At 36.4% G+C, this 18,762-nt stretch overlaps 1 protein-coding gene across 1 annotated transcript; it reads left to right on the plus strand.

Moving 5' to 3' along the window:
- Positions 1–752: 752 nt before the first annotated feature.
- Positions 753–18,196, plus strand: LOC127438060 (V-set and immunoglobulin domain-containing protein 10-like). Its single transcript, XM_051693347.1, has 8 exons — positions 753–1,069; positions 3,616–3,921; positions 7,992–8,273; positions 13,288–13,569; positions 15,114–15,224; positions 16,745–16,757; positions 16,882–17,024; positions 17,143–18,196. The coding sequence occupies exons 1-8, from the start codon at positions 994–996 to the stop codon at positions 17,229–17,231; spliced, it is 1,302 nt and encodes a 433-aa protein (XP_051549307.1). The 5' UTR covers positions 753–993; the 3' UTR covers positions 17,232–18,196.
- Positions 18,197–18,762: the final 566 nt, after the last annotated feature.

Consider the following 18,762-nt stretch of genomic DNA (forward strand, 5'->3'; position numbering starts at 1 on the left):
TTTTTAGGGTAAAACGAGTTGATGATTAACTGACATGTGGTAAATTAATTAACTGAAGAGCTGTTTCCTCACAAAAGCAGTTTATTCAGCGTACTGAAGCGTCTCCCCATAGACATCCATTGAAAAAGAACGGCCTCTGGTCTCCCACTAGTGTACCGCTCCTTCATGCTTTGTTTTGCTAATCTTGTAAATTCACACCGTGGTAGATGGTTCCGCTTTGACGGCGTGACTTATTAGAAACATGTTATCGTCATCGTATTTATTATTATTATTATTATTATTATTATTGTTATTGTTATTATTTATGTTATTATTAATAATTATATAAATAAGGTGATTTGTACAGTGACTCATTATGAACGTGTACAGTTTAATAAGAAATATAAAGCTCTTCGGTGCCCTCTAGCGGTCGTGACATGAACGCTTACTACTCTGACATAAACAGGTTATTACATATTGATCTATTATTATTTTATTTTTTTAAATAAGGTGATTTATATAATTATTTTATATATTGTAAAAAAATATATATATATATATATATATATATATATATATATATATATATATATATATATATATATATATATATAAAAGAATGAAAAAACTATTTTATTTATGAGGACATTTATCGCCCTGATATTTATCTGGCAGTAAAAGAGGTCCTTTTACAATAGTTAAATACGGTGTGTGTCTCTTTAAGAGCGCAGGTGAAGGGTGTGGTCACAAAACAACTTCAAAGTTTCCGGGGAAAGAACAGCGAGTAAACAGGTAGAACATGGACGTAAATCACACGTAACATTGAAATATACAAGAGTCAAAGCCCAAGCAAGCCCAATCAGGCCGGATCATTCTAGACTATGGACACGATTTTATCAAAATAATATTTCATGTTATTTTTTTGTTCATTCATAGAAAAAGGGTTGATGCGTTTTGTCGGGCAACGAAAGGAAACTCGATCGAAATTAGAAGGGAAATATTGTGCATCACAGTATGATGGGACAGCCTGTTGCTACAGTGAGAATATTCACAATAGTTTTGTGTCTGTTTCATCTGTCACATCCAACTGGTAAGATGATATGTAACTTATTCGAGTTTTTATATTGTTTAGATAGATAGATAGATTGTCCTTTACAAAAATACTTTGGAGGTATTATGGTAGTAGTGAAGGTATCAGATGGTAATACCATGGTACTTTGATACATACCATAGTACTGAACGATTATCATGTCCATGGTATTTAAGTGGTACTTCTTGGATGAAAAATGGAGTCATGGTTGTTAACCAAAACCCCTCTGAGCCATCAGCCCATCTTACTATTGGAAACAATGGTTCCCTGTGGATCACTGGGCTGCAGAATATAGATGAAGGCCTTTATAATTGTCAAACCAATCTACCTAACGGCTCATGACAAACTCACCCTAAAATTCAGCTTCAGATCGCTGGTATGGTGCTATGGATATCTTAACCAGACTAATGTGACAATGGTAAGACTTGATTTGCAAAAGGTGTCTGCAGTTTCTGTAAGAAAGGGAATCCAACTTCAAACAGGTTTTTCTGGTTTAACTGTTCTGCATGAACCTAGAAAACCGCCACCATGTGACTGAGGTGCCTAGGATTGCCACCATACACAAGTCACCGAACAGAACAAATGATTGTAATTTCTTGTGAATAATTTTAACCATCAGAGTGGTGGAAAAAATGTGATCTCAGTGATTTGGACCGTGGCATGATTGTTGGTGCCAGACGGGCTGGTTTGAGTATTTCTGTGACTGCTGATCTCCTGGGACAACAGTCTTTAGAGTGTAAAGAGAATGGTGTGAAAAACAACCAGCAAGCGGCAGTTCCACACGTCACAACAGTTCTATGCAGAAAAGCATTTCTGAACGTACAACACATCGAACATTGAGGCAGATGGGCTACAGCAGCAGAATACCCCTCCGGGTACCACTACTGTCAGCTTAGAACAGGAAATTGAGGCTGCAGTGGGCACGGGCTCACCAAAACTGGACAGTAGATGATTGGAAAAACATCACCTGGTCTGACAAATCTGGATTTCTGCTAAGGTACACAGATGGTAGGCCCACTGCAGCCTCAGTTTTGGTTCTTGGCTGACAGAAGTGGAACCCAATGTGGTCTTCTGCTGTTGTAGCCCATCCGCCTCAAGGTTTGATGTGTTGTGCATTCTGAGATGCTATTCTGCTCACCACAATTGTACAGAGCGGTTATCTGAGTTACCGTAGACTTTGTTAGTTCGAACCAGTCTGGCCATTCTCAGCTGACCTCTCTCATCAACAAGGCATTTTCTTCTGCAGAACTGCCACTCACTGGATGTTTTTTGTTTTTCACACCATTCTCTATACACTGGAGACTGTTGCGTGTGTAAATCCCAGGAGATCAGCAGTTACATAAATACTCAAACCAGCCCGTCTGGCACCAACAATCATGCCACGAAATCACTGAGATCACATTTTTTCCCCATTCTGATGGTTGATGTGAACATTAACTGAAGCGCCTGACCCATATCTGCAGGATGTTATACATTATACTGCTGCCACACGATTGGCTAATTAGATAATCGCATGAATAAGTAGATGAACAGGTGTACCTAGTAAAGTGGCTGGTGAGTGTATGTTACAACTTAATTTAAGCTAGTTACAAACTCTGAAGTTCTTAAAGATCCAATGAAATGGCTTGACAAGTGCAGTTTTCTTTTTCGTTTACATAATTCCTCTGGAAACAGGAAGTTTGGACGTGACATAACAAAGGGCTTGTATTTTTTAAAAATAGATTGTTTTTATAATCACACATGTGAACCATGTGCACTTCTGCGTCGCAACTACACTGCAGTTTCCTCATAGTGACCTATGTGGTAATTTGCATTTATAGTTCTGCCTTAATGCCTTAAATTCTGAAATTATTATACATTTGATAAATAAACAAAAGCAATGTAATTAAAAAATATTTATTAAATAATTGTAGCATTAAAAACAAGTTCATCAAAGTATGTGAACATGTTGGGATTTAGGTACATATTATTTCTTCTACATGTTAGCCGCCATGCAGAGTGAAAAATAAATAAGGCATATACTGTATGCTTGCTCTTGAGTCGCTTATATAATAATAAATAAATATTTTGGCATACTTTTAACATTCTGTGCTGAAAAAAAGTATTAATTAATTAATAACTACACTTGACCAACACGTAGTTTTAAACCTTAATAGTAGGACTTTACAATTAAAATAGTGTCTTTGTTGTGGTTTAAAAATACGGAACCCAGATGCTGAATAAGTGGGCGGGGCACTGTTGCACTCTATTGGTTGAGCTAATGATATTGTGTCGGTATGGAAAGGTCACACAAACCAAACAGAGGAATTTTGTAGTGACACAGTCACACTGTTCACAGTTTTCGAGAAAATTAACCTACAAATTGCTTACTTATAATTGTCTCTGCATATTAAGCTGGGATAAGAGAAAGTATTTTAACACTGAAAAATGTGCATTCTTCAGCTTTAAGAACCATTTCTTAGGATGGTTGAGATAAGTGATGGCTTTTGAGAGCCAAACGTAATGGTTGTGCATTTGATTTTTTTTTTTATGTGTTTGTTTTACAGATGGTCCAGCTAATTTATCACTGGACATAAAACCAGCTACTCCCCTAAAGAATGGAACATTGTTTGTCAAAAGAGGTTCCAATGTTTTCTTTAATTGTTCCAGTGAAGCTTATCCCTCACAAAACCTGACGTGGATGGTTGAAGATGTAGCACAGGATGATCCTTACATAGCGTCTGGGAGCAAGTCATCTCTTGAGTTTTCCATAAGTAACATCCTTCCAAGTAATCAAGGGATCTACACATGTGCTTCTCAAAATACCTTCTCCATGAGAACTGTGAACAAGAGCCAGGAACTGCTAGTTTACTGTAAGACAAACAAATGGGATTTTATATACACGAGTATACACTTAAAAATAAAGGTTCTTTATTGGTTCTTTGTTCGGCAAAGAATCCTATTCAAAAAGAACCAATTTATGCTTTGCTTTATAGTTCTTTTACAATTAAACAGAATTTTGATTCATGATGTTACATTATGTTTTAAAATTCTATGATCATCTTGGTGTCATCCATTTACAGAGAGGACAGGTAAAGCCATGAAACTCTCAAAGGTTCTTCTATGGCATCAGTCTGTGAAACCCATTTTGAAACGTAATTTTTAAAAGTGTATACTATTTTGTGGTGAAATATATAAAAAAAATTGATAGTAACGTACAGCTAAATGTCTAATTGTTATTTGAAGTGTTTGCTTGACAAGCATCACTATTACCATTGCTCGAACTTATGGTTAGGCATTTGAATAAACCCCTAAGCATTCAGATTCAGAGCTTGTTAAGAAGAAATGAATCATTTTGGAATTTAACCGTAATTAAATAAATGCGGTCGAAATTATCATTCGGAAGTTTTTGATTTACTAAAAAGAATGGCCTGATAAAAGTCATTCATTCGTTTGGAGGCACTTTATGTTTTGCAGTACTGATTCAGAAGAACCAACTTATAAAGAGTAATTCGTCCGGGAATCGGTCCACACTGGTTGCACTGTATGCTTTGCATTTTAGATTAAAAAGAAATGAATCGAATTTTCCATTGAAAAGCAAACACTCAGAACCCCTTATCAACCATTTAGCAATGCCTAATAACAGACTGTTTAACTGGAGATGGAGTACTTGTATTAAAATGAATGGGAGGATTTGGAACACCCAATATGGTGGATGTAGAACAGGAAATCCTGCCTCAACTTTTAGTTACAGACATCGACTGTTCATTAAAGGGATAGTACACCCACAAATGAAAATTCTCTCATCATCCCAGATGTGTATGACTTTCTACTACAGAACACAAATGAAGATTTTTAAACATTTTAAATCTCAACACTGTAGGTCCATACAATGGAAGTGAATGGGTACCAACATTTTGAAACTCCAAGATTACACAAAGGCAGCATAAAAGTCATCCATAAGATTCGAGTGGTTAAATCCATGTCTTCAGAAGTGAAATCCCTTATTTTTTTTACTATAAATCTCTACTTTCACATTTATAGTAAAAAATGACTTAAATATTGACGAAAGTACTTGCGGACTTGGAGGATCTCGCTGTAATACGTCGATCGATTACGGCGATGGAAAAAAATTCTCTGAGCTAGTCACAAGAGTGACAGATGTTGAAAACGAATCTATTATTTGGAGTCATCAGAGAGGGAATTAGCCGCTAATCTGCCCACGACCAAAGTTAATTTGGAACGTGTTCTTGAAACGCTTGAAGATCTTGAGAATAGAAGCCGCAGGAATAACATTCGAATTGTTGGAATTCCTGAGCATGAGGAGGGAAGAGATATGGTGAAATTCCTTGACGAGCATTTCCCGAGTCTGCTTGACATAACAGGCCACAAGCTGGAAATCGTGCGAGCTCACAGATCTGCTGAGGGAGGAAGGCCCCGATCGATTATGGCCAAATTTTTTAGATCATCCGATAAAGATCTCGTGTTGCGCCAGGCGAGGAGCTAAGGAAAGCTTTCTTGGAAGAATTACAATATTTTCTTGTTTCCGGACTTTGCGAACTCGGCAAGAGAGAAACGCGATCGGTTTAAGGAATGCAAGAAACACTTACATCAGCGGAAGGTCACTTTTGCTCTGATGTTTCCAACCAGACTGAGAATAAACACCAAGGATGGCAGCAAAGTATTTACATATCCCAATCAGGCAGTGTCTTTTATTGAAACAATGTGTGAGTAACCATTGGTTTTCTAGTGAGTGGATTGACTCACTGTACATACTCTGGCTTTCGGAGGAAGCTGGGCGCCATTTTTGTTTCCTTTTGAGTTGGCCCTCATGATATAATTTTGGGAGGAGACTTTAATCTTTTGATGGACTCAATTCTTGATCATAGTGAAGCAAAAGTGTGTAAGCCCCCTAGAACAACACTGACGCTTCACAGGATGTGTAAAAATCTTGGTCTTACATATATTTGGAGACTTTTGAACCCATCTGGTAGAGACTATAAATGTTTTTCATCAGTCCATAAGATTTATTCTAGAATAGATTTCTTTTTATTATATCCAAATCCCTCATTTCATCTGTTGTTGATTGCTCAATTGGAAACATTTTAGTCTTGGATCATGCCCTGGTGAGTTTAGAGGTGTTGCCACATACAGAGAAAAAGAAATCATATAGTTGGCACCTTAATGTATCCCTTTTGCAAAATACTGATTTCCAACAAATGTTAAAGACTGAAATCAGTGTTTATATGGAGACCAACTGGTCCTCTGTATCCTCTGTGGGCATGGCTTGGGAGGCACTTAAGGCGGTTCTAAGGGGTCAGATCATACAGTATGCATCATTCTTCAAAAAATCCACTACTCTGCACTGTTTTTGGGAGTGGCACGCACCCCCCTAGTGCGGCAGATACTCTGGGAGTGGTGATTACTGCTTTTGGAGAAGGTCATGAGGCATCAGTGTATTACTCCCTGCTAATTCAGAGTCTGGGGGACGGAGCTTTAAATTCCCTCAAAAGATTATGGGAAGATTTAAATTTGTTTTTGGAGGAGGGAGTGTGGGCTAGGATTCTTAAAAATGTCAAGTCTGCATCTAGAGATGCAAGGGTGCACCTTATGCAATTTAAGATTCTACATAGATTTTATTGGACCCCTTCTAAATTGTTTAGGCTTGGTCTTAAGGACACACCCACCTGCTGGCAATGCCATTTAGAAGATGGAGACACCACCCATATTTTTTGGGGATGTCTTAAAATACACGAGTTCTGGTTGAGGGTCTAGAATTTTATGGCCGACGTATTGGGTACTCGGATCTCCTTTTGCCCCAGGCTCTGTATTTTGGGTGACGGGGCAGTCATTGATGTAGGAGATAAGTACATGAAGAATTGGATCCTGGCTGGTGTTATGGTGGGTTGACAGGTTATCCTTAGAGGATGGAAGTCAGCTGGAGCCCCCTCATTTCGTGAGTGGTGCGAGGAGATGGGCAGGCTGGCAGCTTGGGAAGAGTTGTAATATAGAAGGCTAGGCAACATGGATATGTTCATCAGGAGGTGGGGCAGCTATTTGGCCTTTTTGGAGGGCTCTCGGGGAGGGGCAGTGGAGGGAGACGTGTTGTTTTAAATGTGTATGTTGTAGCCTTTTTGTTTTTGAACATATACTTCTTTTAAATGTATTTCTAAATATTTTCTTCTGTTTTATTTTTTGTTTGTGTGTCTTTGTCAGTTGTATTTGACCACTGGGGTATCTGTTTGTATTGGGTGGTGGGGTGGGGAGGCTAATGTTCGGGAGGAAGGGTTGTAAATAATATAACGTGATTCCAAATATTCTGTTATATATATATATATATATATATATATATATATATATATATATATATATGGAATCAATAAAATCTTTTAATTACAAAAAAAAATATTGATCTGTTTCTCACCCACAAAAGTAAATGTTGAGAGAATTTCATTTTTGGGTTAACTATTCGAGAAATTTTTAGTGTGATCTGAGATAAAGAAGTACGATTTATGATACTGTTGTTGTTGTAAAATGTTCACACTTATTTGAAATATGTTCTTTGATTGTAATCTTGACCATCCATTTTGGAGATTTCAGTCTTTCCTCATTCAAGTAGATAGGAGCTTTACTTTCATGCCGCTTGTATCCATAAAAAATAGCTGCCTGGGAATGTTCCCAAGATGGCCGCAGAATGGACGGGCTTGCCTTGAAAGGGACTTTGCTAATAACCACCTAAAACACACTTGCAACTGCATAGCAACATCCTCTCAACCACCAACACCGTAGTATTCATGGTGCTAAGTTTTCCATGGGCAAATCTAGTTAGAGTATGTTAAGTGCTTTTCACAGAATCAAGGCCAGTGTAATTTTTGTTGGCTTTGTGGTAGACTGGCTGTCACAGAACTTAGATTTAAGCATCTCTCAAATCATGTCTTTTCAGATGCTCCAGAGAGGCACCCCGAGTGTAGTTGGGAATTGGGAAATGAGCCATCCGATGTATTGTTCATATGTAGCTGGTATGGAGGCTACCCAGTGCCCACCCTGGACTGGCATGAGATCCTTGAAGAGACTGTTATAGCCAAGGGTCCCATGATCAACACATCCCAAGAGACAGAGCGTTTGGAGGTCCATGTGAACAGGTTTATATTGCACAATAAGGAGGAAGTTAAGTGTGTGGGACATCACATAACTGGAGTAGAGAAATCATGCTCCTTCAACCTCAGTAAGATCATGATTGATTTTGTTACATTATTTACAGTATTTAAATTTAAAGGGATAGTTCACCCAAAAATGAAAATTCTCTAATCATTTACTCACCCTCATGCCATCACAGATCTGTACATCTTTCTTCAGCAGAACACAAACAAAGATTTTTAGAATAATATCAGTTTTAGATTTTAAATCTAAAAATGTAAATCCTTTTTTTCTAAATCTCCAATTTCACGTTCACTTTTTCATCTGAAAGTCACATGTGGTACCTGTTTAGTTTCACTTTTACATCTGAAAGTGAAAGTGGAGATTTAGAGTAAAGGACATAAATATTGTTCAGTTTCTCAGCCACACCTGTTATATCGCTTCTGAAGATATGGATTTAAAAACTGGAGTCATATGGATTACTTTTATGTTTCCTTTATGTGATGTTTGGAGCTACAAAGGTCTGATCACCATTCACTTGCATTGTATGGCCCTACAGGGCTGAGATATTTTCTATAAATCTTCGTGTGTGTTCTGCTGAAGAAAGTCAAACATATTTGGATGGCATGAGGGTGAGTAAATGATGAGAGAATTTTCATCCCTTTAATATACTGTATAATAAACATGTACTGTATAAACTGCATATACAGTGTATGTATATATATATATATATATATATATATATATATATATATATATATATATATATATATATATATATATATATATATATATAAAATACGCATACACACTACCGGTCAAAAGTTTTGAAACACTTACTCATTCTTTATTATAATTTTTTTTTCACATTTTAGAATAATAGTAAAGTCATCAAAACTATGGAATAACATAAATGGAACTATGGGAATTATGTTGTGACTAAACAAAATCCAAAATAAATCAAAACTGTGTTATATTTTAGCATCTTCACAGTAGTCACCCTTTGCCTAGAATTTGCAGACATGTACTCTTTACATTCTCTCAACCAACTTCTTGAGGGATCACCCTGGGATGCTTTTTAAACAGTATTGAAGGAGTTCCCATCTACAGTTGTGCTCAAACGTTTGCATACCCTCGGAGAATTGGTAATATATGTACCATTTTTAAAGAAAACATGAGTGAGCAGGCAAAACACATTTCTTTTATTTCTTATGGGATTCATATTCAACTGTAGGTTGTAACAGAATGGCACAATCATAAAACAAAACATGGCAACAAAGAAAAAAATGAAATGACCCCTGTTCAAAAGTCTGCATACCCTTAGTTCTTAATACTGTGTATTGCCTCCTTTAGCATCAATGACAGCGTGCAGTCTTTTGTAATAGTTGTCTATGAGGCCCCAAATTCTTGCAGGTGGTATAGCTGCCCATTCATCTTGGCAAAATGCCTCCAGGTCATGCAAAGTCTTTGGTCATCTTGCATGAACCGCACGTTTGAGATCTCCCCAGAGTGGTTCGATGATATTAAGGTCAGGAGACTGTGATGGCCACTCCAGAACCTTCACCTTTTTCTGCTGAAACCACTGGAAGGACAACTTGGCCTTGTGCTTAGGGTCATTGTCGTGCTGGAAAGTCCAAGAGCGTACCATGCGCAGCTTTCGTGCAGAAGAATGCATATTGTCTGCCAGTATTTTCTGATAACATGCTGCATTCATCTTGCCATCAATTTTCACAAGATTCCCCGTGCCTTTAGAGCTCACACCCCCCCCCCCCAAAACATCAGTGAGCCACCACCATGCTTCACAGTGGGGATGGTATTCTTTTCACTATAGGCCTTGTTGACCCCTCTCAAAACATAGCGCTTATGGTTGTGACCATAAAGCTCTATTTTGGTCTCATCACTCCAAATTACAGTGTGCCAGAGGCTGTGAGGCGTGTCAAGGAGTTGTCGGGCTTATTGTAACCGGGCTTTTTTGTGGCATTGGCGCAGCAAAGGCTTCTTTCTGGCAACTCGACCGTGCAGCTCATTTTTGTTCAAGTATCGTCGTATTTTGCTCCTTGTAACAACCACACCGTCTTTTTCCAGAGCAGCCGGTATTTCTCCTGAGGTTACCTGTGGGTTTTTCTTTGTATCCCGAACAATTCTTCTGGCAGTTGTGGCTGAAATCTTTCTTGGTCTACCTGACCTTGGCTTGGTTTCAAGAGATCCCTGAATTTTCCACTTCTTAATAAGTGATTGAACAGTACTGACTGGCATTTTCAAGGCTTTGGATATCTTTTTATATCTTTTTCCATCTTTATAAAGTTCCATTACCTTGTTACGCAGGTCTTTTGACAGTTCTTTTCTGCTCCCCATGGCTCAGTATCTAGCCTGCTCAGTGCATCCACGTGAGAGCTAACAAACTCATTGACTATTTATACACAGACACTAATTGCAATTTTAAAAGCCACAGGTGTGGGAAATTAACCTTTAATTGCCATTTAAACCTGTGTGTGTCACCTTGTGTGTCTGTAACAAGGCCAAACATTCAAGGGTATGTAAACTTTTAATCAGGGCCATTTGGGTGATTTCTGTTATCATTATGATTTAAAAAGGAGCCAAACAACTATGGGATAATAAATGGCTTTATATGATCACTATCCTTAAATAAAAGACAATTTTGTTTTTATTTGCATGATCAGTTATATTTTCAAAATCAATGCCAAACTTTCAAATTTTCTTCCAGGGTATGCAAACTTTTGAGCACAACTTTATGTTGGGCGCTTATTGGCTGCTTTTCTTTATTATTTGGTCCAAGTCATCAATTTCAAAAACTTTTTCTTTTTTTATTAAATTAAATTTTGAGATGCCACTGTTGGGCCCTTGAGCAAGGCCCTTGACCCTATCTGCTCCAGGGGCACCATATCATGGCTGATCCTGCACTCTGACCCCAGCTTAGTTGGGATATGTGAAAAAAAGAATTTCACTGTATATGTGCAAATGTATAATGTGTGACAAAATAAAATGGCTTCTGGTGGCACAATTATATTTTTGTCTACAAAACTAATTTCAAACATTTAAGCATACGCCTTCAGATCAAAAGATTTTTAAGATCATGAGAAACATTTCAGTGTTTCAAAAGTTTTGACCGGTAGTGGGTGTGTGTGTGTGTATACACACTGGCGGCCAAAAGTTTGGAATAATGTACAGATTTTGCTCTTATGGAAGGAAATTGGTACTTTTATTCACCAAAGTGGCATTCAACTGATCACAATGTATAGTCAAGACATTAATAATGTGAAAAATTACTATTACAATTTGAAAAAAATGTTCAGAACTTCTAAAACTACTTCAAAGTGTTCTCATCAAAAAATCCTCCATGTGCAGCAATGACAGCTTTGCAGATCCTTGGCATTCTAACTGTCAGTTTGTCCAGATACTCAGGTGACATTTCTCCCCACGCTTCCTGTAGCACTTGCCATAGATGTGGCTGTCTTGTCGGGCGCTTCTCACGCACCTTACAGTCTAGCTGATCCCACAGAAACTCAATGGGGTTAAGATCCATAACACTCTTTTCCAATTATCTGCTGTCCAATGTCTGTGTTTCTTTGTCTACTCTAACCTTTTCTTTTTGTTTTTCTGTTTCAAAAGTGGCTTTTTCTTTGCAGTTCTTCCCATAAGACCTGCACCCCTGAGTCTTCTCTTTACTGTTGTACATGAAACTGGTGTTGAGCGGGTAGAATTCAATGAAGCTGTCAGCTGAGGACATGTGAGGCGTCTATTTCTCAAACTAGAGACTCTGATGTACTTATCCTCTTGTTTAGTTGTACATCTGGCCTTCCACATCTCTTTCTGTCCTTGTTAGAGCCAGTTGTCTTTGAAGACTGTTGTGTACACCTTTGTATGAAATCTTCAGTTTTTTTGAAGTTTCAAGCATTGTATATTCCTTCATTCCTCAAAACAATGATTGACTGATGAGTTTCTAGAGAAAGCTGTTTCTTTTTAACCATTTTTGACCTAATATTGACCTTAAGACATGGCAGTCTATTGCATACTGTGGCAACTCAAAAACAAAAACAAAGACAATATTAAGCTTCATTTAATGAACCAAATAGCTTTCAGCTGTGTTTGATATAATGGCAAGTGATTTTCTAGTACCAAATTAGCAATTTATCATGATTACTCAAGAATAAGGTGTTGGAGTGATGGCTGCTGGAAATGGGGTCTGTCTAGATTTGATCAAAAATGACTTTTTTCAAATAGTGATGGTGCTGTTTTTTACATCAGTAATGTCCTGACTATACTTTGTGATCATTTGAATGCCACTTTGGTGAATTAAAGTACCAATTTCTTTCTGAAACAGCAAAATCTGTACATTATTCCAAACTTTTGACCGCCAGTGTATATATATATATATGTCAAGAACATGTCAGAAATAAGGAAATATATTTTGCTTAAAAATGAAGACAAATAAATACCCCCATCTCATTACTGTAAAGTGAAATATTTAAATTGCAATGTATTTATATACATCATGATAGTATTTGTTGTACTGCTGTTAATTTATGCTGATTTTAATAAAAATATATTTTTTGTATATATTTTCTGTATTTTTACAGTAACGAGAATCTTATGAGAATCACCATTGAAAATAAATTATTATAATGATACAAAAAATATGTTTAATATTATTTATGAAAAAATATAAAAAATAATTATTTTTATTTTTGGGGTGAAATGTTACCCAAAATGTTTTTGTGAGATTTGACCTTTTAAAGAATGCTTTAACAATGTGTTATTGATAATTTTACTGTATGTTATTGATGTTGTTGTGTGGGTGTACTGCTACAGTTGCCTTTAATAGTTAACTGATGCTTCTATTATTTTCCTGAGAAAAAAATATTTATTGAAACTATTTTGATTTTAATGTAGTCCGAACACCTGCACCTGGTTTTCATATGCATTTGCATTTCTTGTTATGTATCTCACACTGGAAGTATAGAGTGAACATAATTTTGCTTAAATGTTGCCAGACTATTTCAGCTTCTTGTTATTTATTTTCTTCCACTACTATACATTCTCAGGCTGTATTAAAATCTATATATTCATCCTCTGTATTCCAGAGATGCCGTACCCTTTAGGAGCCCCTTTGGTAACTGCTCTGGAGGGCAGTACAGTCACCCTCAGTTGTACAGAGACTGAGTCTCTCCCACCAGCTAAGACTGTATGGAAACAAAAGGACAACAAACTCATCAACAGTACCTCGAAATACATTGTATCTGAGAGTAAACCCACATACACACTCACTATAGTCAACGTAACAAAAGACGATGAGGGCATCTTCTACTGCTATAGTGAAAACCCTCTTGGTGCAAGAGAGCTGGAATTATACCTAACTGTGAGGAGTAAGTGAGAGTTTTGTTTCCTATTCAGTGGCTATACATTATTACATACAATATATCTTTCATAATAAGAGTACTACATTCTGTCAGCTGTGCCTATTTTATCCTAGTTGGATAATTTAGAAAAAGTATTTCTAAAACATTTCTAAACACAGTTTTAAAAGAAGTTTTGAATAAAGAAAATGAAGTCGTTTTTAGGACCATTAAGATTTTTTGCATTATGACGTTAATTTAATGGTTACTACGCACCTTTTCCTGCCTAAATGTTCTTGCAATTTTCATTAGATTCTTTTTTTTATTCCAAAAAAAAGGATTTATATCAGCAAACATTAAGTCAGCACAACAAATACTACTATGATATGTATATACTTTACAATTAAAATAATGTCTAATTATTTTTTTCACATAACAGTAATGAGATTTTTAATCTTAAATTATGTCACAGTTAAAAATATATTGGTTTTAAAAATAGGCTTCATTTTCTTTAAGCTAAATATATATATATATATTTATTTCTTTTGATCTTGTAATGAAATATTACCCTTAATGAGATTCACCCAGTTAAATTATCCCAGTGATCCACACATTGGAGTGTTTGGGTTAAAAAAAAAAAAAATCTAAATTATTTTTTAAAGGGATAGGTTACCCAAAAATGATTTTTTTTTTTTCATAATTTCTCACCCTCATGCCATCCCAGATGTGGGACATTTTTTCTTCTACAGACCACAAATGAAGATTTTTAGAAGAAAATTTTAGCTTTGTTATAGGTTCATACAAGGCAAGTGAATGGTGACCAGAGCTTTAAATCCCTAAAAATCACATTAAGGCAGCATAAAAGTAATCCATAAGACTCCAGTGGTTAAATCCATGTCTTCTGAAGCGATAAGATAGGTGTGGTTGATAAGCAGATAAAAATGTAAGTCTTTTTTTTACCATGAATCTCCATTTTCACTTTCTTCTTCTTTGTTTTTCGTGCATATCGCCACCTACTGGTCAGGGCTGGTCCAAAGTGAGATTTACAGTAAAAATTTACTTAAATGTTGATCTGTTTATCACCCACACCTATCATATCGCTTCAGAGGATTTAACCACTGGAGTCTTACGGATTACTTTTATGCGGACTTATGTGATTTTTAGAGATTCAAAATTGTGGCCACCATCCTCTTGCATTGCACCTACAGAGCTGAAATACTCTTCTAAAAGTCTTCATTTGTGTTTTGCAGAAGAAAGAAATTAATACACATCTGGGATGGTATGAGGGTGAGAAAATGATGAGAAGTTTAATTTTTGGGTGAACTACCTCTTTAACAGTGAGCAGGGTGTTTTAAATTAAAACACCCTGCAGCTCTTGAAGTACTTCAAATGCTAGTGATGCTGATGCAATAACACAACACCTATACATGAATGTTACCAGACAACATGTTTCAGACCTTGTTTCATACCATTCCCTTTACATAAACATTACACAACATTCTTTTGACAGCCCCACATAAAGTTCTTCCTCTTACAAGAACAGAGTTGTGCCAATGTTTAAACTTTATTTTTAGCCACTGCAGGTGGAGGAGCTGCAGTCGGTGTCTTTGTTTCCGTCTTAATAGTCATGATTGGAATTGTTCTTGGTGTGACAATATATTCCAAGCGTGACAGAATTTGCATTGGTAAGTATACATTTAATACTGAATATGATAACGCATCTAAATAGGACTTGCACCCTGTCTACACTGTAGTATGCGGCACGATGCATTGCGTCAAAATTAAAACGCTCCTATTGTAATCAATGTTGCTGTCTACACTGGATGCGACCATTGCGCCGCACCGACAGTTCACAGACACATTGTTCTATTTCTGATGTTCTGCACATGCTTGCCGTGCAGCTCAAAGCTCATCTTTTTAGAACGTTCGCTTCTACGCATCCAGTGTAGACAGCCTCAAGCCATTGCGGCATGATGTGACATTGGTCATGCCCGTTCAGACATGGTATTAGGCCACATCCACACAAATCTGTTTTTGTTTGAAAACTCCTATTTCTGTTTTTTAGCATCATCTTTTTCCAAACTAGCCAGTAATGGAGAGCGTTTTCTAAACACTCGTTTTTGGGGGAGGAAAATGCTGTTCTACTGTGGATGGGAGGCGTAAATAGCAAAATTAATGCTTTATCAAATGAAAACATATTACTGTGGATGTGGCCTTCAGGGTCGTTCTGACCAAGGAGCTCTAAAACACTGCATACGCATGCAAAAATGTATCCCTTAAGACTTGTATGTAAAGATTATTCATATAAATGCTCATTTAGATAAAAGGATGCATTTGTCAGATAATTATTCTTCTCTGTTAAAGGGATAGTTCATCCAAAAATAAGAAAATTCTATCATCATTTACTTCTCCCCATGCCATCCTAGATGTGTATGACTTTCTTACTTCTACAGAACACAAACAAAGATTTTTAGAAGAATATCTCAGCTCTGTAGGTCCATACAATGCAAGTGAATGGTGACCAAAACTTTGAAGGTCCAAAAAAGCGCATAAATTCAGCATAACATTAATCCATATTTCTCCAGTGGTTTAATCCATGTCGTCCTAAGTGATCTAATTGATTTTGGGTGAAAACAGAACATAATGTAACTCCTTTTTTTACTGTAAATGTTGACATCTGCAGTCTCCTTGGCTATCCTGATTTCAAGCTCTACACTTCCTAGCACAATCTATAGCGCTCTACACGTGTCAAGCACTGTTTAATTTAATTGAGTTTTAAATCATGATCGCGCCTAGAGACTGCCATGGCAAGATGTATAGTGTTAAAGGAGTTATATTCTGGTCTGTTCTCAACCAAAACCAATTGAATCGCTTCAGAAGACATACTGTAGATTAAATCCCTTGAGTCTTATGGATTACTTTTATGCTGCCTTTATGTGCTTTTAGAGTTTCAAAGTTTTGGTCACCATTAACTTGCATAGAATTGACCAACAGAGCTGAGATATACTTCTACAAATCTTTGTTTATGTTCTGCAGTAGAAAGAAAGTCAAACACATCTGGGATGGCATGAAGGTGAGTAAACTAAAGTGACATTCACAAAGAATTTTCATTTTTGGGTGAACTATTCCTTGAAATAATTCACATTTACATTTTTAACTGTGTTGGGGTGTTAACTTTTCGTATTTTTTTTATTATTTTTTTCAGGTTTAGGATTTAGGTAAGTATGAACATGGAAAATACATTTAAAACAAACAGCTGTTCAATCTTCACACTAATAACAGCTGGGTAAGTATGTCAAGAAGGATAAGTAAAACTGAAGTGTTCTGTCATTTCCTTTCTAGTAGTTTAGATGATGACAGAGGAGATGTCCTGAGCCTAGTGGATTCAGATGAAGAGGAAATTTTCCATGATGCTGTTCCTCGACTCCCTCCACTGACAAACGGACATGCAACCACATTAGTAGAGATTCACAGAATACCATCCTGTAAGAGCCAGCAGTCTTACTTGTAGCTTGTTTAACGGTTTATCTGAAAGCTTTAGTATCAGTCACGATATTGGATTGTACTTTCTAATTTGATTAAATAATACTGTTTATTTCACAGGTGATCGTGAAGAAAATCCAGACAGTACCGAACACACAGATCAAACTCAACACGATCAGATAGAACCAGAAAACACAGAGATCTTTTAATGACCAGTTTATATGTGCAGGAAATGTGCCAGAATTGTGGACTGCACTAAATTATTTTTCTTCTGTGTGATATTACACTTAAAATATTATTAATTGTAAAATATTTCAATTACCTGTGAAAAATTTTAAAGTTTAAATGTTTTTATTTTCAGTATTAGGTTTTAAGATTTTGGCCTCAAATAGTGAAATTAAAACTTGTACTACTAATGTGTCAGTTAACTGTGATTGTATTACATTTTTGATGTTTATGAAGTCATTGATTGTTTTCCATAACAATGTAGGGGTGACGGACTAGTTGTCACTCTGAGAAGTTGTCACGTGTTATATTTCAGTAACTAACAGGTTTGAGTCAATTGTCTAGTTGCATAAATGCTTATTTTTCTCTAGCAGTGTTTCTGTATGTTGGTTTTAAACATCATATTCATCTACATGTAGATCAAAACTTCTCAAAATGGCTCTGTATAGGTTTTGTGAATTTTATCCTCCAAACTAAAATTCATTATATTTCTGTAATGGCTGTTGGGGGAAAAATGTAAATACAATTAAATCACACTACCATGCATTAAATTATAATAAAGGAGGTTTAGACTGGGGGACTCTCACTCACATCTACGGGGCAATTTAGAGTCTCTAATTTACTTAACCTGTATGGTTCTGGACTTGTGGGGGAAACCAATGCAAACACAAGGAGAACATGCAAATTCCACACAGAAAGGTCCAGTTGAGCCCGCACTCAAACCCAGGACCTTCTAGTTGTGAGGTTACAGTGCTAACCACTGAGCAAACGTGCTGCCTTCGTTTCCATTTTACAATCAGTGTCAATAAATAGCAGGTTTGCGTTGTGTCAGCCTACACTTGCATGCACATACGACACTGTGTAAAACGAACTGTACCTATTTTCCCAGGGAAAAAATGGAAAAAAAGATGAACAGCTTTTTTGTAGTTGCCTGTACAGAAATTGACTTTCAAACATAATCCCACCCTGAAATAAATTAAGTGGAATAAAAAGGGTGACAATAGTAGCCCTGGTCTCTCCTATTCACTGAAAAAATACAACTCTGGCTGAACTTGATTCAGTCATGAACAGTGGTTCCACATGTTTAAAATTACTTTTCTTAAATTAAAATTACCACGTAATTTAAACTTAAATACTTCAAGTAGAGGGATCCTTAATGAATCAAGTAAATCCAACAAAATTGAACATGTCAAAATTACTTTTTTAGTGATATACTAGCTACTAGTAGCTAGTGACGGAATGTTAGAATGCTAAATACATGTTGGTGGGATGAACTACTGAGTGCAACTTGGTCACTGTTCTATGGATAGCACAGCAATGGATAAAGCCTATAAAATACTTAAAATGTTTTAATTATCAACCTAGGCTCAAGCGTCACTCTACACCATGATGCCAACCCCCAAAACTACAAGATAACAAAAAAAAAAAAAAAATCTTCTAAATCTCAACATAACTAAACATTAACAAGTTTCCCCTTTATATTAATCTTGCACAAAGACACATAAAATAACACCT

The sequence above is a fragment of the Myxocyprinus asiaticus genome, chromosome 4 (assembly GCF_019703515.2).
Source record: "Myxocyprinus asiaticus isolate MX2 ecotype Aquarium Trade chromosome 4, UBuf_Myxa_2, whole genome shotgun sequence".
NCBI lineage: Eukaryota > Metazoa > Chordata > Actinopteri > Cypriniformes > Catostomidae > Myxocyprinus > Myxocyprinus asiaticus.